Genomic DNA, 18464 nt, shown 5'->3' with positions numbered 1-18464 from the left:
ATGTCTTCATCCTCGGTGCCACGGTTCAGGTAGTACTGCATTTTTTGGGTTTCGGGGGGCCCAGCGCGGAGGGGGAGTGGCCCCCAGGGACCAAACGATTTTTTTCCGTAAAAGTCTAGTGGGGCTACATACCCACCAAATTTCATGTGCCCCGGTGTTTCGGTGCCCCGGGTATCGTTGACCAAAATTTCAGGAAGGAAAAAAAAAAAAAAACTTTGACAATCCCTATATGACCGCTTCGCTAGCGGCGGTCATAATAATAATAATGAGGAAAAACTGTTCTCGCAGCTTCGCTGCCTGTACCCATACAAACGAGGGTCTTTATGGCTATTTGTTTTCCAAATTTCGTTGGACTGATGGGGTTAGGAAGCTGATCAGAAACATAACCCCACAAGGAACCAGTTTAGATATTTAGTTTGCAAAAAACATGATTATATGGATAATCTTTCCAAAGGAAAATTGTTTGCAGTTTGAGTTAATAAGCGTGATTGTCCTTTGAAACATGTAAAATTGTGAAATAAAAGAGTTCAATTATCAATGTCGGTCCTACTTTGTTTCGTTGAGAGGTGGGGTGAAGCTCGGATGTGGGCGTATTTTGGTGACGTTTTCCGCCTACATGCCCACGCAGAGGACGGGCCAGTGCTTAGTAGTTTTCACCGACGTCCTCTCTTTGGATACTAGTACGAGTTGCAGGCATGGTTCAACATTCGTACAACTCTCAATAACAAACACTTTAAAAATGTCTGGTAGAGGTAAAGGAGGTAAAGGTCTTGGCAAGGGAGGCGCAAAGCGTCACCGCAAAGTTCTTCGTGATAACATCCAGGGGATCACCAAGCCTGCAATCAGGCGTCTGGCCCGCCGTGGTGGTGTGAAGCGTATTTCGGGTCTCATCTACGAGGAGACCCGTGGTGTGTTGAAGGTTTTTCTGGAAAACGTGATTCGTGATGCCGTTACCTACACCGAGCACGCCAAGCGAAAGACCGTGACCGCTATGGATGTCGTCTATGCTTTGAAACGCCAGGGACGTACTCTTTACGGTTTCGGGGGTTAAAGATCAGATCTCTCCCTCGACTTTAACCCAAAGGCTCTTTTAAGAGCCGCCCAATTTCTTATAAAAGGCTGTACTCCTGTTTTTATATGGTAATTTGGGTAAATGTAGCGTATTGGGATAATGTGAGTCTTAACCTTCATACTCTACGTCTCATAGTTACTAAAAAAAATGTATTTATGTCAGTCTAGCTTATATACAAAAAGAACTGCCAGAATGTTGGCCATAATAACGTCGAGTAGTAGTGGAAGTGTGCACATCCCCACCGGTGAGGTGCAGGGCAAATGCAGAGTGCGGGCATTTCATTCCTTTTCAGTCCATAATAACGTCTCCAATGTATACGTTGGGGCGCTATGAGCGTGCTAATGAATGTCTCCATATTAGCCAAAAACAAAATAAAATGATACTAGTTCCATGCTGAATACTCCTACCCCATAACACAAATAGGTTTTTCATTCGCTTGACTAATTACAATGATTAACTAGCTGTGACTGTTTTCATAATATGTGAAGCATATAGACCCGTTCAACAAGGTAAACAAAAACAATGCTTGAACATTCTATTTGGGCCCCAATCTACTTCCTCTGCATTAAGATAACATATGGAATGTTAAAAAGGAAGTGTGGCCTTACAGATAGGAACGTCAGGGTATAGAACGATACATCTGTCTTACAGTTGGTGCACAGCTCTACCCAATGGGTGTTTCCTAAATGTTTTACAGTACATTTCTAATTTTTAATTATCTCCTTTGCACAATGCTGCACAAGGATTTTGTTTCCTAAATACTGTAAAAATGTCTGTCAACAAACAGTACTGTACAGTATTGGACCGTTTTTACAATAGAGATTTTGTGCAAACGTCAATGATGATTCAAGAAATCCACCAAAGTGAGAAAAACGGTGATCATGAATTGTAACGCTAATTAAAAGTATCTGCCATACATTTCGGAGGATTTCCTTCCATTAGAAGAAAAGTGCGGGAAAGAAGATGGCGTAAACTGATGATCTGTGGGCGGTCCTAACCTTCTCTCACTGACTGTCCCCTTCGACACAAAAAGACCAACCGTGTCTGGGTATTTGGTTTCGGAGGGAAATGACAGGTCATTCTGGTCGTGGGTGTGTGAAGTGACGCAGTCCCCTATTTACATATTAATCGGTATAAATATCAGGTGACTTCAACAAACAGTCAAACTTTCGATTTGCTATAATCGAAAAATCAACATGCCTGATCCAGCCAAGCCTGCCCCGAAGAAGGGCTCCAAGAAAGCCGTGACAAAGACCGCCGGTAAGGGTGGCAAAAAGCGCAGAAAGACCAGGAAGGAAAGCTATGCCATCTACGTGTACAAAGTCCTGAAGCAGGTCCATCCTGATACTGGTATCTCTTCCAAGGCCATGGGCATTATGAACTCTTTCGTGAACGACATCTTCGAGCGCATCGCTGGAGAGTCCTCCCGCTTGGCTCACTACAACAAGCGTTCCACCATCTCTTCCAGGGAGATCCAGACCGCAGTGCGTCTGCTTCTGCCCGGTGAGCTGGCCAAGCACGCTGTGTCCGAGGGAACCAAGGCCGTCACCAAATACACCAGCTCCAAGTAAAGCCAAATATTAAACGTGCTTCAATCCAACGGCTCTTTTAAGAGCCACCCACATTCTCTTTGAGAAGTAATTCCAATTTAGACATGGATTGCAGTACATTAATTTACCCATAAATTCTGTAAAATAAGAGTTTGGGGATACAAATCTGTAACCTTTTACTCCCTAGATTTGTAAGAATGTTCCAATCTCGAAGGCACTAAGTCACCCACGTTCACTTTGAAAAGTAGTTGTAATATCATTATGAAAATGGATGTAAAACAGCCAATCTCTGATAAAGGATATTTTTGGGGGATAAACTACCAACTACTGTTTCTTTCTGGATTGTGGTTACACATCACTTTCAACCTTTATTTGTCCAAATTTGTAATGACTTGCGTCATTGTAATCCAAGCGACTTGAGCACAATACAATAACCTAAGTCTTCCGCTAATACATGATGGGATGAGAGCACGATATAGTGGGAGAAACGTTGACAAATCTCCAGGCCAGGGTAATTTATGCTAGCAGAACGCTATGAAACCTAGAAGAAGACTGCATCAGGTCTACATATACGTTATATTTTATCTTCGGCTGTGCTGGTTTCATAAGAGACTTTCTAATAAGGAGACACAGCACTCAAAAAATACTCCATAGAAATGCATGGGGCTAGTTTGTCACGCCAACATGGCCGTTGTCTACACATATCCCACCCCTTCCTCGGCAAAACGTCGACATGTTAATACATTGAGCCAATCATGTGGTGTGGTGTGAAGACATCGTGCCAATCATGTGTTGTGATCTCGCCGCTGGAGCAAGATTGGTGTCGTGAAGCCTTGCGCACGCGCAGTTCGACCCAAAGACTGTGCCCGATGAGTGCCCATAAAACGTTGGTATATGGCCGCCGAGTGGAGGGACTTGCCTAAAAGGACTTTGGTTTCATTTACCATCGTACCATAACCAAAGGCAGCCTGTCTCTCTGGGCAGAATTCCGAAACATATACTCGCTGTCATTATGTGATTAAATTGATAATGAATTAATGCTAGCATTACGTTTTGCAATTAATATGGTACACATATTTATCCGACAAGACCAGACCATATGCTTAACAGCACATTTAACCAAGAAGTTTGGAAAACATCCTTTTTCATGTTTAGGTGGCTCTTAAAAGAGCCTTTGAATTTTCGGATATTGACTTCAAATCAGTTTAAGCACGCTCCCCACGGATACGACGAGCCAACTGAATGTCCTTGGGCATGATGGTGACTCTCTTGGCGTGAATGGCGCACAAGTTAGTGTCCTCGAATAGGCCAACGAGGTAAGCCTCGCTAGCCTCCTGAAGAGCCATGACAGCAGAGCTCTGGAAGCGCAGATCAGTCTTGAAGTCCTGAGCGATTTCTCTGACGAGACGCTGGAAGGGGAGCTTACGGATCAGCAGCTCAGTGGACTTCTGATAACGACGGATCTCTCTCAGAGCTACGGTACCAGGCCTGTAACGGTGAGGCTTCTTCACGCCACCGGTCGCAGGTGCACTTTTACGCGCAGCCTTGGTCGCAAGCTGCTTCCTCGGAGCCTTACCTCCGGTGGATTTGCGGGCTGTTTGCTTAGTTCTTGCCATTGCTACGGATTCTTCGGGTTTGAAGAGTGAACACACTTGCAGATTGTGGATATATAAGGCCTACAGTCTCACCCTGCCCACTTTCACGTCAGCTTGTTGATCTCCGCTGATTGGTCTTCTTTTAACCTTTCTCTTGAGTGGCGCTTGAAATTCAAAATACAAAGCCCACCCCCTAATGCCTCATATCATTGTGTTGAGTCAGTACTCACAAAACCTTTTCAATATAAATTAGAAATTAAAGAAATGCACTTAAAGCATTCCATCAGTCAGCGCTATATGCTATATGCCTGGTATAGAAACAAACACATCAAATAATAACTTGTTAACTGGCATGCATACACAGAAATAATAGCATAAGGTAGATTTTCTATTTGCTAAACTAAGGCCTACGAATGTGCGTGGTTACAAACAGGAAATTCCATGATATATAATTGAAATGCTTCGAAAAGACTGCGTCATCACCTTGGACTACAAGGCCCCACGAACACCCCCATAGCATTGCATTGCATGATTAAGAACTAGTCTTGTGTGTTCCTTAAAAGAAAAAAAAAATAGATAAAGAATTTATTACTAAATCTCCTAGATTTGTACTGCTACTTAGTGGCTGACATTTTGGAGTAGGTGGTCGGGTATTGATTCACAGTGAAGGGGTCGGATTACTAAACTGATGACGTGTACGTGCGAACAAATATGTAACACCATGGAGGATCTGTCAATGACAACATGGAATATGTTTTTATAGGTATTTGGGTGGCTCTTAAAAGAGCCTTTGTTCTGGAGACTTAGGAAGATGGTTTACTTGGACTTCTCAGTCTTCTTGGGCAGCAGAACAGCCTGGATGTTAGGCAGCACACCACCCTGAGCGATGGTCACTCCGCCGAGCAGCTTGTTCAACTCCTCGTCGTTACGCACAGCCAGCTGCAGATGGCGGGGAATGATACGAGTCTTTTTGTTGTCACGGGCAGCGTTGCCGGCCAACTCCAGGATCTCAGCCGTCAGGTACTCGAGTACAGCAGCCAAGTATACCGGTGCACCAGCGCCGACACGCTGAGCATAGTTGCCTTTGCGCAGCAGCCTGTGCACACGGCCCACGGGGAACTGAAGTCCAGCCCTGGATGAACGTGTCTTGGCCTTAGCTCTCGCCTTGCCGCCGGTTTTGCCTCTGCCGCTCATGTTTGTAGTAGGTGTTTAGAGTTCGTCTGAATACCCAAATGCTCATTTGTGGCCAGACATGTCCTATTATGCCACACCAGCGCGGGCTACCTAGTGCCCCAGTGGCTGACACCAGAATGCTGAGAGCCAATCAACGTGTAGCTCGCTGCGGGACTTCAACTTGAGTTCTATTTGGCGCGTATTCCCATTCGCGTTCCCACCTCCCTTTCAGTGTATCAGCAGCACAATCAGAGACTTTCTAATGAGGAGACACTCAAATCCTCCATAGAAATGCATGGGCTTAGTTTGTAACGCCAATATACATTGAGCCAATCTTGTGCTGTGTTGTGACTACATCGAGCCAATTATGTGCTGTGTTGTGCAGACATCGTGCCAATCACGTGTTGTGAACTCGCCGCTGGAGCACGCTGGTGTCGTGAAGCCTTGCGCACGCGCATTTCTGCCGAATAGGATGCCCGATGAGTACCCAAAAAGCGTTGCAATATGACCGCCCAGTGGAGGGACTTGCCTAAAAGGACTTTGGTTTAAGTCACAGTAAAGTTTCCAGAGGTTCACTTTAATGGTCATAGTAAATCAACAAAGCTTCGCGTGGTAACTGTTATAATGTAGCAATCTGTTTCAGCTTGTTGCAACATTTTGGATACTTTGTATTGTTTGGGAGCAAATGCTTTATGAGCAAGAGGGCATTATGAGTAATAAGTTAATTGATTAGAAGCAACTGATGCATGAGCAAAGGGGCATGTTTTATGATAACGTAATTAAATGTAATGTATTTTAAATTTGAATTCATGATCCATTAGTTCATTACCCATACTGTTAATTACCAGTCACTGTTTAAATTTCCCTCAGGGTCAGTGAATTTTGGACCAATTAATTTGGTCAATCATATCACGCAGTGGGAAATTTGTTATAGAAAGCTAATTGGTCGTTGTGTACATACACACTCAAAGCGAGTATGTTTACATACGAGCAGGCACTGTTGGAATAAACGCAATCAAATAACTTTTGGGTGGCTCTTAAAAGAGCCTTTTTGTAAACTTTTTGAAAACGCAACATTTACTTCTTCTTGGGTGCAGCCTTTTTGGGTTTGGCAGCTTTAGGCTTGGCCGCCTTGGGTTTTGCTGCCTTGGCTTTCTTGGGGCTCTTCGCTGCCTTCTTGGGTGCAGCGGGCTTCTTAGCCTTCTTCGGGCTCTTCGTTGCCTTTTTTGGCGTGGCGGGCTTCTTGGCTGCTTTCTTCGGAGACTTTTTGGCGACCGCCGGCTTCTTGGCTGCTGCCTTCTTGGGCTTCTTAGCCGCGGTAGGTTTCTTCGCTGCTGGCTTCTTGGCTTTAGGAGCTGCCTTCTTTGCAGGCTTCTTTTCCACCGCCTTGTTCAGCTTGAAGGAGCCGGAGGCACCAGTTCCCTTGGTCTGAACAAGAGTACCCTTTGTAACTAAACTCTTGATGGCCACCTTGACACGAGCGTTGTTCTTTTCCACATCGTACCCACCAGCCGCCAAAGCTTTCTTCAGCGCAGCAAGAGAGACTCCTTTCTTCTCTTTGGAGGCAGAGATAGCCTTGACGACGAGCTCGCCTACACTTGGTCCAGTTTTCTTGGGCCGTGGCGCCTTCTTCTTGGGGGCCTTTGCTGGGGCCGCAGCGGGAGCTGGAGCAGCTTCTGCCATTGTATTCTTTACGTTTTCGGCTCAAACTACTTCCGAGACCTGAGAGAATGTGTGACGACGGGAGCTGGTGGGCTGGATTTAAAATCAACATGAGAACCATTTAGAGTCAGCAGACTGAGAGCTCTCCCGGGTTGTCTGTGACGATGAGATCACTTGTGTTTTCTCCCCGTACTTTTTGTAACAAATATGAGTAGCGATACGACATTTACCAATAAGACGATGTCTGTTGTGAAGAGCACCGATTACACTTTAGAGTGAATATAGGTTGGCTTATGGTTGCCCCTTTTCCCTTTTGCAACGAATTGGGAACTTTGGCCGTCTAGGTGGAAAGGTTGCAGTCAGTCTAAGTATTGCGAGGAAAACATGCTTATAATGATAGTAAAACCGCACAATGCCTAAACAAAAAAGTGCCACAGACAAGGAGATGAGCCTCAGTAACGTGTAAAAGCAGTGACAGTATAGTTTATGTGAATGTCTACTTTACAAACGGTGGCTTTTTGGACACAGCGAAACACAGCGCAAACACGCACCATACGGATACGTAGGCCTACCATATAGGTCTAAATCAGTGGTTCTCAAACTGTGGTACGGGTACCACTGGTGGTACGCGGACTCCTTCTAGTGGTACTCCAGGAGTCTCCAATTTTTTTTATAAAGATGACATAATCACTTCAAATTATATCAAAATATATAAAATTCAAAATCCTTAACCACGCGATCATTGAAGTTAAATGTAAACTATTTTTTGTCTGTCATGAAAAAAGTAGGCCTATATTCGTTTTATATAAGCCAATAGGACCCAATAGGCCTACTAAGCAAAGGAAAAGCAAACATGATGGATCAACAACATTCATACAATCATGGCTCCAAACGGGATGTATTAGAAGTGTGGTAAATATGTCGAGCAGAAACAGAAGTTGGTGACAATGAGCCCAGCACATGTGACTATGAAGCTTCCATGGCACCTGCCAGCAACAAACGACACAAAACAGTATGTACAATATACATTATGTTAAACTGGCCCTATTGTATTTTAATGCCAGTAATAATGGTGGTACTCGGAGAGCAAATTGTTTTGAAGTGGTACTCATTGTGAAAAGTTTGAGAACCACTGGTCTAAATATTACAGGACCAAGTTATGGGGGAAAATAAGTTATGTGGCAATATTTGTGAAGGCTGTTTATATAACTGTATGCAGGCATGTTACAGTTTTTCTCCGTCGCTTTGGTGCTTTTTGCAGATCAGAATGAAAATTCTCATAACTATTAGTTCAACCTCCACAACATTTAGTCATTTGTGCACATCATAGTAGCAAATTCTCCTTCCTCTGAACAAATTGCAAATGCTTTTGGACATGTATCAGTTGCTTTCATACAATTCTCTGCTGTTTTTTAACATTATCATTTGCTTTTGTCATGTCAGTCAAAATTAACTATACTTATGGATACTGAATAGTCGTTCCCTATAAAACTAATAGTCTTCAATTCATTGCTTGAGTCATTACATACAAAATTGTTGAACTAGTTATCAAATTCTGTCACAATGCTGTAGAATTGCAAAGAGCATACAGTAAAAATGTACGTATTCAGTGTCTTGTACTCACTTACTCCCCTAACTACAGCAATGTGTAACTTTACTGTAGTTTTCAAATGGCTGTACAAGTACTGTATAGTGCTGTCTTGAGCATGTTCAGGTAGTGTCACCGAGTTCTGACCTTTTTTTGCATTGGAAAACACCGAGAGAACTGTCATAATGAAAATATGACAAAGCCATTTGACTATCTTGTTCATAAACGATGGTGTCAAGACTTCTCATTTTGATGACACTGACAGTTTCATTGACATGAATACGTGCTTTTGAGGATTGGACTATCCATTTTGAGCAAGTGACGTGCTTTTGCAGGTCATCCACTAGGTTTTGCAGTTTGCACCAATTGTTTTGAGAAATGCACTAACTGCTGTGCAAATGTTAATAGTGATGTGAGAATAGCACCAAAGTGACTAAGAAAAACTGTAACAATTCATTACATTGAATAAAAAACATTTTCCCCAACACACTGGCTTAGGGATTCTTTGGACAGCCCACCTGCTATTATTGATAGTAGACATTACACAGTTGCATTTTGCTTGTGCGTTACAATCTAGGTGGTTATCTATGTATAGGGTTTAGGTGATTCTTGTACTAGCCTTAGGTTGATAAATTAACATTGCTATGTGAAAGCATGCATGGGTTGGAATAACAGCCATTGGACAAAGCCTTTGATTTATGGCATTGGACAACTTCTTAATTTTGCAGAATATACTCAGGCAGAATCCCCCTAAACTGGAACACTTTTTCTCCTGCTTCCCCCAAGACTATTTACAGTTTTTTTTGAATGCTTAAACACAACTGTGATTCCTATAGCACAATTTCTAAAACTATTAATACTTATAGCAAAACCACACACTGCTTTGCATTCAGTTTGCAATTTTGTAACACACTTTGCACAACTGTAGGCACAATGGCTATTATTTACACTATTTTGCCAACTCTCTGGCACACTTTCTCATGTGAAAACTGTTTTAGATAATTAGTTCACTTTGCAATCAGCCTAAGCACTATAAATAAGCCACAGGTAATGTACAATGGGTACAATGGAGTGAGCAGGAAGAGTGAGAAGAGAAAGAAATAGCCCTTTTACAGACAAAAAAACAGTCTACATGTGGGGATATTGTCATGTCAGGCCTGGATACGTCATTCCAGAATATATTTTTCCCGGTGCCTTGGACTAGGACATTGCATGTGATGTAGACACAATTTTGAGAGAGACGACCCGATGTAGACTGATTTGTTTTGTCTCAGTGAAATTGCTATTTTGTGTTTTGTGTCTTGTGTTTGTTTTGATGTGTGTAAATAAATACCAATACTTGAAGTTTGGATCCCTGTATGTTTACAGAACTATGACAAAAGTATGACCTCAAACTGACATAGTCTACCTTGTGCACAGAGAAAGCAAAAGCCAGATGTGTTTTTTATTCAGACCATCAGTGTGTAGTTGGCACATTGTGATGGCTTGTGTTTACTGTTTGATACAAAAACACAATTTTTACGAAGGTGTGAAGAGTTAAGCAAACTGTGTTAGCTTTTGCATTTTACAAAAAATGTGCTTAAGCAATCAGAAAAAACTGTAATAGTTTTAGAAATTGTGCTATAAGAATCACAGTTGTGTTTAAGCATTCAGAAAAAACTGTAAGCACATTTTTTGTAACTATGGCTTTTTTTGCAAAACTCTACACACAAATAGGAAAACCTTTCACCCAATCAGCAAAACATTGTAGTTCTCTTGCAAAAGCTAACACACCTTGCTTAACTCTTCACACCTTCGTAAAAATAGTGTTTTCGTATCAAACAGTAAACACAAGCCATCACAATAATACAGTTTTTTCTGAATACTTAAACACAACTGTGATTCTTATAGCACAATTTCTAAAAATATTAATTCTTATAGCAAAACCACTCACTGAGTTCGCAAAACTAAAAGCACAAACACTGCTTTGCACTCAGTTTGCAATTTTGTAACACACACTTTGCACAACTGGAGGCACAATCCACTGCACAGCACTCTTTTTGCGGAACTGTAAACACAACTCACTGCTATACACTCAATTTCCAAATGATCAACACACTCCTAGCAAATCTATACACATTATTTTTACTATTTACACTATTTTACCAACTCTCTGGCACATTTTCTCATGTGAAAACTGTTTTAGATAATTAGTTCACTTTGCAATCAGCCTAAGCACTATAAATAAGCCACCGGTAATGTACAATGGGTACAATGGAGGGAGCAGGAAGAGTGGGAAGAGTAAGAATTAGAGGAGGCCGAAGAATAGGACGTGGAGGTGAAGAAGTAGGAGGAAGAGGATGCAGAGGTGAAGAAGTGAGAGGGAGAGGATGACAAGGACAAGGAGGTGAAGTTAGAGGAAGAGGACAAGGAGGAGCAAGAGGAGGACGAGGAGGGGGAAGAGGAAGGGTAAGAAGAGAAAGAAATAGACAGGCAAACAAATCAGTCTACATGTGGGGTACATATTGTCATGTCAGGTCTGGATACGGCATTCCAGAATATATGTTCCCTGGTGCCTTGGACTAGAGAACATAGCATGTGATGTAGACAACGTTTTGAGAGAGACGACACGATGTAGACTGATTTTTTTTTTCTCAGTGGAATTGCTATTTTATGTTTTGACTTGGAAAAACACACTTGTGTTTGTTTTGATGTTTGTAAAGAAACACCAATACTTGAAGTTTGGATCCCTGTATGTTTACAGAACTATGACAAAAGTATGACCTCAAACTGACACAGTCTACCTTCTGCACAGAGAAAGCAAAAGTCAGATGTGTTTTTATTCATACCATCAGTGTGTAGTTGGCACATTGTGTGCTTATTATTGTGATGACTTGTGTTTACTGTTTGATACAAAAACACAATTTTTACGAAGGTGTGAAGAGTTAAGCAAGGTGTTAGCTTTTGCAAGAGAACTACTAATGTTTTGCTGATTGGGTGAAAGGTTTTCCTATATTTGTGTGTAGATTTTTGCAAAAAAAGCCATAGTTACAAAAAATGTGCTTAAGCAATCAGAACAAACTGTAAATTGAATTATTACGTTATCACAAAACATGCCCCTTTGCTCATGCAACAGTTGCTTCTAATCAATTAACTTATAACTCATAATGCCCTCTTGCTCATAAAGCAGTTGCTCCCAAACAATACAAAGTATCCAAAATGTTGCAACAACCACTTCAGTTTGTTACATTTGTACAGTGTATCACAAAGTATCCGAAAGTTGAAACAGTTTGCTACATTGTAACAGTTACCACGCGAAGCTTTGTTGATTTACTTTTTGTGATTGTGCTGCTGATGCACTGAAAGGGAGGTGGGCATGCAATACGCGCCAAATAGAACTCAAGTTGATGCCCCGCAGCGAGCTACACGTTGATTGGCTCTCAGCATTCTGGTGTCAGCCACTGGGGCACTAGGTAGCCCGCGCTGGTGTGGCATAATACGACATGGCTGGCCACAAATGAGCATTTGGGTATTCAGACGAACTCTAAACACCTACTACAAACATGAGCGGCAGAGGCAAAACCGGCGGCAAGGCCAGGGCTAAGGCCAAGACACGTTCATCCAGGGCTGGACTTCAGTTCCCTGTGGGCCGTGTGCATAGACTGCTGCGTAAAGGCAACTATGCTCAGCGTGTCGGCGCTGGTGCACCGGTCTACTTGGCTGCTGTGCTCGAGTACCTGACTGCTGAGATCCTGGAGTTGGCCGGCAACGCTGCCCGTGACAACAAGAAGACTCGTATCATTCCCCGCCATCTGCAGCTGGCTGTGCGTAACGACGAGGAGTTGAACAAGCTGCTCGGCGGAGTGACCATCGCTCAGGGTGGTGTGCTGCCTAACATCCAGGCTGTTCTGCTGCCCAAGAAGACTGAGAAGTCCAAGTAAACCATCTTCCTAAGTCTCCGGAACAAAGGCTCTTTTAATAGCCACCCAAATACCTATAAAAACATATTCCATGTTGTCATTGACCGTTCCTCCATGGTGTTACATATTTGTTCGCACGTACACATGTCATCAGTTTAGTAATCCGACCCCTTCACTGTGAATCAATACCCGACCACCTACTCCAAAATGTCAGCCACTAAGTAGCAGTACAAATCTGGGAGATTTAGTAATAAATTCTTCATCTACATTTTTTTTCTTTTAAGACAAGTCCTTTTAGGTAAGTCTAGTTCTTAATCATGCAATGCAATGCTATGGGGGTGTTCGTGGGGCCTTGTAGTCCAAGGTGATGACGCAGTCTTTTCGAAGCATTTCAATTATGCTATTATTTCTGTGTATGCATGCCAGTTAACAAGTTATTATTTGATGTGTTTGTTTCTATACCAGGCATATAGCATATAGCGCTGACTGATGGAATGCTTTAAGTGCATTTCTTTAATTTCTAATTTATATTGAAAAGGTTTTGTGAGTACTGAATCAACACAATGATATGAGGCATTAGGGGGTGGGCTTTGTATTTTGAATTTCAAGCGCCACTCAGAAAGAACGATGAAGACCAATCAGCGGAGATCAACAAGCTGACGTGAAAGTGGGCAGGGTGAGACTGTAGGCCTTATATATCCACAATCTGCAAGTGTGTTCACTCTTCAAACCCTAAGAATCCGTAGCAATGGCAAGAACTAAGCAAACAGCCCGCAAATCCACCGGAGGTAAGGCTCCGAGGAAGCAGCTTGCGACCAAGGCTGCGCGTAAAAGTGCACCTGCGACCGGTGGCGTGAAGAAGCCTCACCGTTACAGGCCTGGTACCGTAGCTCTGAGAGAGATCCGTCGTTATCAGAAGTCCACTGAGCTGCTGATCCGTAAGCTCCCCTTCCAGCGTCTCGTCAGAGAAATCGCTCAGGACTTCAAGACTGATCTGCGCTTCCAGAGCTCTGCTGTCATGGCTCTTCAGGAGGCTAGCGAGGCTTACCTCGTTGGCCTGTTCGAGGACACTAACTTGTGCGCCATTCACGCCAAGAGAGTCACCATCATGCCCAAGGACATTCAGTTGGCTCGTCGTATCCGTGGGGAGCGTGCTTAAACTGATTTGAAGTCAATATCCGAAAATTCAAAGGCTCTTTTAAGAGCCACCTAAACATGAAAAAAGGATGTTTTCCAAACTTCTTGGTTAAATGTGCTGTTAAGCATATGGTATGGTCTTGTCGGATGAATGTACCTTATTAATTGCAAAACGTAATGCTAATGCTAGCATTAATTCATTATCAATTTAATCACATAATGACAGCGAGTATATGTTTCGGAATTCTGCCCAGAGAGACAGGCTGCCTTTGGTTATGGTACGATGGTAAATGAAACCAGCACAGCCGAAGATAAAATATAACGTATATGTATATGTAGACCTGATGCAGTCTTCCTCTAGGTTTCATAGCGTTCTGCTAGCATAAATGACCCTGGCCTGGAGATTTGTCAACGTTTCTCCCACTATATCGTGCTCTCATCCCATCATGTATTAGCGGAAGACTTAGGTTATTTTATTGTGCCAGAGACTTTCTAATGTGGAGACACAGCACTCAAAAAAATACTCCATAGAAATGCATAGGGTTAGTTTGTCACGCCAATATGGCCGTTGTCTACACATATCCCACCCCTTCCTCGGCAAAACGTCGACATGTGAATACATTGAGCCAATCATGTGGTGTGATGTGAATACATTTAGCAAATCATGTGGTGTGATGTGAATACATTTAGCAAATCATATGGTGTGTTGTGAAGACATCGTGCCAATCATGTGTTGTGATCTCGCCGCTGGAGCAAGATTGGTGTCGTGAAGCCTTGCGCACGCGCAGTTCGACCCAAAGACTGTGCCCGATGAGTGCCCATAAAACGTTGGTATATGGCCGCCGAGTGGAGGGACTTGCCTAAAAGGACTTTGATTGTGCTCATTTCAAGCCGCTTGGATTACAATGACGCAAGTCATTACACATTTGGACAAATAAAGGTTGAAAGTGATGTGTAACCACAATCCAGAAAGAAACAGTAGTTGGTAGTTTATCCCCCAAAAATATCCTTTATCAGAGATTGGCTGTTTTACATCCATTTTCATAATGATATTACAAGTACTTTTCAAAGTCGGTGACTTAGTGCCTTCGAGATTGGAACATTGTTACAAATCTAGGAAGTAAAAGTTTACAGATTTTTATCCCCAAAATCTTATTTTACAGAATTTATGGGTAAATTAATGTACTGCAATCCATGTCTAAATTGGAATTACTTCTCAAAGAGAATGTGGGTGGCTCTTAAAAGAGCCGTTGGATTGAAGCACGTTTAATATTTGGCTTTACTTGGAGCTGGTGTATTTGGTGACGGCCTTGGTTCCCTCGGACACAGCGTGCTTGGCCAGCTCACCGGGCAGAAGCAGACGCACTGCGGTCTGGATCTCCCTGGAAGAGATGGTGGAACGCTTGTTGTAGTGAGCCAAGCGGGAGGACTCTCCAGCGATGCGTTCGAAAATGTCGTTCACGAAGGAGTTCATGATACCCATCGCCTTGGAAGAGATACCGGTATCAGGGTGGACCTGCTTCAGGACTTTGTACACATAGATGGCATAGCTCTCCTTCCTGGTCTTTCGGCGTTTCTTGCCACCCTTGCCGGCTGTCTTTGTCACGGCTTTCTTGGAGCCCTTTTTCGGGGCAGGTTTGGCTGGATCAGGCATATTGCTTTCTCGATTATGGCAAATCGAAAGTTAGACTCTTTGTTGAAGTCACCTGATATTTATACCGATTTCTATGTAAATAGGGGACTGCGTCACTTCATACACCCACGACCAGAATGCCCAGAATTCCCTCCGAAACCAAATACCCAGACAGGGTTGGTCAATTTTAATGGAACCAGACAGTTAGTGAGAGAAGGTTAGCACCACCCACAGACCATCGGTTGACAGTACACCAACTCATTGTGTGTCCTTTCCCGCACTTTTTTTCTGAATGAACGGAATCCTTCCAAATGTATGGCAAATACCAAATGCCCAAAACAATTCATGAGTAGGCTACAGTTGTTCTCATTTTGGTGTATTTCTCGAATCCAAAACTATGGTGGAAACGGTCCTGTACTGTACTGTTTTTACTTCCATTTGTTTACAGATATTTTGCAGTGGTTTATTTATTTAGCAGACGATTTTCTTTGATAATTTGTGAACCTTAGTTTTGGGCTAATTATGATGCCATTCCGTAGCGCACTCATGGTAGCGCCTTATAAATATGACAGGTTAATTATTGCAATTGTTGTGGCACTTCCTTGAATTTATTGGACTTCCATATTACATACATGGTTTACCCTTGGCTAAAATGGGACGCAGACTATACATGTTACGCGTCTCATATAACCGCAATGCCCCAGTCCTCCAACTCTTCTAGCGACATCAGATATCGCCGTCATGGCAACTGCACGTAAATGGTTCATTTATAATTATTCTATTTATGATTCAAATTACCCTATACAAACAGTAACACAATACATGATCTTTTATTTGTTTTGGGCTAATATGGGGGCTTTCTGTAGCATGCTCATTGCGTCCCAACTTATACGTTGGAGATGTTATGGTGGCTAATGGCATTTATTTTATATTAACCTAGACTTTCATATGTTTAGCAGTCGTGAGAAGTAGATTAGAACTGTTAAGAGTTTTTCATGATCCCAAATTCCCGAAACCCAAATTACTCTATACAAAGAGGAGTACAGCGTTTTGTAAGATAATGGGTGGCTCTTAAAAGAGCCTTTGTTTAGATCGATGGAGAAATCTGATCTTTAACCACCAAACCCATACAGAGTACGGCCCTGGCGTTTCAGAGCATAGACAACGTCCATTGCGGTCACGGTCTTTCTCTTTGCATGCTCGGTGTAGGTAACAGCGTCACGGATAACGTTCTCCAGGAACACTTTCAACACGCCGCGAGTCTCTTCGTAGATGAGACCAGAGATGCGCTTTACACCACCACGGCGAGCCAGACGCCTGATGGCAGGCTTTGTGATACCCTGGATATTATCACGAAGAACTTTACGGTGACGCTTAGCGCCTCCCTTTCCAAGACCCTTGCCTCCTTTGCCTCTGCCAGACATCTTCAATTCTTCCTGCGACTGAAAGTTGCACGAATGTGAACACTGTGCTTTGCAACTCGTAATAGTTTCCAAAGAGAGGACGTTGGTGAAAACTACTAAGCACTGCCCCTCCTTTTTTGAATGAAGACTGCGCGGGCATTTTGGCGAAACGTCACCAAAAACGTCCACATCCGAGCTTAACCCAACCTCATAACGAAATAAAGTAGGGCCGACATTGATACTTTGCACAACTTTTTAAAATCGACAAAGGATAGGCGCACTTATTACAGTTTACATAACTGCTTACATACCAAATATTTGCTTGTCACACAATTTTCTAAACATATCTTTCAAACACCATAACCCCACACCAAATCTGCAAAACCATACACTTCCAGTAAGTTCCATGGCCATGACACATCCATAACGTTGTATAGGAAGTTTATGCTACACCAGAGACTTTCTAATAAGGAGACACAGCACTCAAAAAATACTCCATAGAAATGCATGGGGCTAGTTTGTCACGCCAACATGGCCGTTGTCTACACATATCCCACCCCTTCCTCGGCAAAACGTCGACATGTTAATACATTGAGCCGATCATGTGGTGTGATGTGAATACATTGAGCCAATCATGTGGTGTGTTGTGAAGACATCGTGCCAATCATGTGTTATGAGCAAGATTGGTGTCGTGAAGCCTTGTGCAAGCGCAGTTCGACCCAAAGACTGTGCCCGATGAGTGCCCATAAAACGTTGGTATATGGCCGCCGAGTGGAGGGACTTGCCTAAAAGGACTTTGGCTACACATACGGCGTTGATGCAAAAATCTCCAAAGTTTCTGTGCAAAGCTGATTTATAACAATGTAAAGTTTGATGAACAAATTGTGCCCCTTTCTTACTTTTAAAACCTTTAATGGTGCGTTATGGATGTTATACAGAATTGGAGACTTTATTTTACCTCAAAGCCGATACATGTCTGTTCTGGTGGCATGTTAATTAAACACATTTCACCTTAGTGTTTCCAATTGACATTTCAGAGATCAAAACCACAGGAAGGCCTAAGCGTTCCCTCCAGTGATCGACAACCTATTTTCGAGTGGCCTATTAACGAAAATCTGAGCGATTATTTTCCTGTAATTGTCATAGGCTATTGTTGTTGTTGAGTAACTGGATTATCGTGTTAGCCAAAGTCCTTTTAGGCAAGTCCCTACACTCGGCGGCCATATACCAACGTTTTATGGGCACTCATCGGGCACAGTCTTTGGGTCGAACTGCGCGTGCGCAAGGCTTCACAACACCAATCTTGCTCCAGCGGCGAGATCACAACACATGATTGGCACGATGTCTTCACAACACACCACATGATTGGCTCAATGTATTCACATCACACCACATGATTGGCTCAATGTATTAACATGTCAACGTTTTGCCAAGGAAGGGGTGGGATATGTGTAGACAACGGCCATGTTGGCGTGACAAACTAGCCCCATGCATTTCTATGGAGTATTTTTTGAGTGCTGTGTCTCCTTATTAGAAAGTCTCTGTGTTAGCTGGTAAGGACGGCTGACTTTGCAGCTGGAGTTAATTTTCTGTTGCAGATGTGTTCATCCTGCTGTTCGCGTCTGTTTAACACAGTTCAATTTGAAATGTGACGCTCTACTATTTACATCAGAGACTTTCTAATGAGGAGACACAACACTCAAAAAATCCTTCATAGGAATGCATGGGGTTAGTTTGTAACGCCAATATGGC

At 42.8% G+C, this 18464-nt stretch overlaps 9 protein-coding genes across 9 annotated transcripts; 4 read left to right on the top strand and 5 right to left on the bottom strand.

Annotated features, from left to right (window-relative positions):
- Positions 1–739: 739 nt before the first annotated feature.
- LOC143119253 (histone H4) lies at positions 740–1051 on the top strand. Its single transcript, XM_076280629.1, has one exon. It carries the CDS (start codon positions 740–742, stop codon positions 1049–1051), a length of 312 nt encoding a protein of 103 aa, XP_076136744.1.
- Positions 1052–2268: 1217 nt separating this feature from the next.
- Positions 2269–2685, top strand: LOC143131087 (histone H2B 1/2-like). The gene has a single exon (XM_076290488.1). The coding sequence runs from the start codon at positions 2269–2271 to the stop codon at positions 2641–2643; it is 375 nt and encodes a 124-aa protein (XP_076146603.1). The 3' UTR covers positions 2644–2685.
- A 1142-nt stretch (positions 2686–3827) lies between these two features.
- Positions 3828–4238, bottom strand: LOC143119245 (histone H3). Its single transcript, XM_076280616.1, has one exon. It carries the CDS (start codon positions 4236–4238, stop codon positions 3828–3830), a length of 411 nt encoding a protein of 136 aa, XP_076136731.1.
- A 795-nt stretch (positions 4239–5033) lies between these two features.
- On the bottom strand, positions 5034–5411 carry LOC143119238 (histone H2A). The gene has a single exon (XM_076280604.1). It carries the CDS (start codon positions 5409–5411, stop codon positions 5034–5036), a length of 378 nt encoding a protein of 125 aa, XP_076136719.1.
- A 1056-nt stretch (positions 5412–6467) lies between these two features.
- On the bottom strand, positions 6468–7107 carry LOC143130989 (histone H1-like). Its single transcript, XM_076290321.1, has one exon. The coding sequence runs from the start codon at positions 7071–7073 to the stop codon at positions 6468–6470; it is 606 nt and encodes a 201-aa protein (XP_076146436.1). The 5' UTR covers positions 7074–7107.
- A 5075-nt stretch (positions 7108–12182) lies between these two features.
- Positions 12183–12560, top strand: LOC143119229 (histone H2A). The gene has a single exon (XM_076280592.1). The coding sequence runs from the start codon at positions 12183–12185 to the stop codon at positions 12558–12560; it is 378 nt and encodes a 125-aa protein (XP_076136707.1).
- Positions 12561–13282: 722 nt separating this feature from the next.
- Positions 13283–13725, top strand: LOC143131049 (histone H3). The gene has a single exon (XM_076290425.1). The coding sequence runs from the start codon at positions 13288–13290 to the stop codon at positions 13696–13698; it is 411 nt and encodes a 136-aa protein (XP_076146540.1). The 5' UTR covers positions 13283–13287; the 3' UTR covers positions 13699–13725.
- Positions 13726–14900: 1175 nt separating this feature from the next.
- Positions 14901–15341, bottom strand: LOC143131119 (histone H2B 1/2-like). The gene has a single exon (XM_076290528.1). The coding sequence runs from the start codon at positions 15328–15330 to the stop codon at positions 14956–14958; it is 375 nt and encodes a 124-aa protein (XP_076146643.1). The 5' UTR covers positions 15331–15341; the 3' UTR covers positions 14901–14955.
- Positions 15342–16421: 1080 nt separating this feature from the next.
- On the bottom strand, positions 16422–16733 carry LOC143119223 (histone H4). The gene has a single exon (XM_076280578.1). The coding sequence runs from the start codon at positions 16731–16733 to the stop codon at positions 16422–16424; it is 312 nt and encodes a 103-aa protein (XP_076136693.1).
- Positions 16734–18464: the final 1731 nt, after the last annotated feature.

This window comes from Alosa pseudoharengus, unplaced genomic scaffold (assembly GCF_046254945.1).
Source record: "Alosa pseudoharengus isolate Yale_2024_CS ecotype anadromous, Long Island Sound unplaced genomic scaffold, YU_APseudo_1.1 YU_APseudo_1.1_scf_1, whole genome shotgun sequence".
Lineage (NCBI taxonomy): Eukaryota > Metazoa > Chordata > Actinopteri > Clupeiformes > Clupeidae > Alosa > Alosa pseudoharengus.
This window is presented reverse-complemented; position numbering and strand designations above follow the sequence as displayed.

Coding starts and splice junctions, on each gene's coding strand:
- LOC143119253 (XM_076280629.1), top strand. CDS start 740: ATGTCTGGTAGAGGTAAAGGAGGTAAAGGTCTTGGCAAGGGAGGCGCA.
- LOC143131087 (XM_076290488.1), top strand. CDS start 2,269: ATGCCTGATCCAGCCAAGCCTGCCCCGAAGAAGGGCTCCAAGAAAGCC.
- LOC143119245 (XM_076280616.1), bottom strand. CDS start 4,238: ATGGCAAGAACTAAGCAAACAGCCCGCAAATCCACCGGAGGTAAGGCT.
- LOC143119238 (XM_076280604.1), bottom strand. CDS start 5,411: ATGAGCGGCAGAGGCAAAACCGGCGGCAAGGCGAGAGCTAAGGCCAAG.
- LOC143130989 (XM_076290321.1), bottom strand. CDS start 7,073: ATGGCAGAAGCTGCTCCAGCTCCCGCTGCGGCCCCAGCAAAGGCCCCC.
- LOC143119229 (XM_076280592.1), top strand. CDS start 12,183: ATGAGCGGCAGAGGCAAAACCGGCGGCAAGGCCAGGGCTAAGGCCAAG.
- LOC143131049 (XM_076290425.1), top strand. CDS start 13,288: ATGGCAAGAACTAAGCAAACAGCCCGCAAATCCACCGGAGGTAAGGCT.
- LOC143131119 (XM_076290528.1), bottom strand. CDS start 15,330: ATGCCTGATCCAGCCAAACCTGCCCCGAAAAAGGGCTCCAAGAAAGCC.
- LOC143119223 (XM_076280578.1), bottom strand. CDS start 16,733: ATGTCTGGCAGAGGCAAAGGAGGCAAGGGTCTTGGAAAGGGAGGCGCT.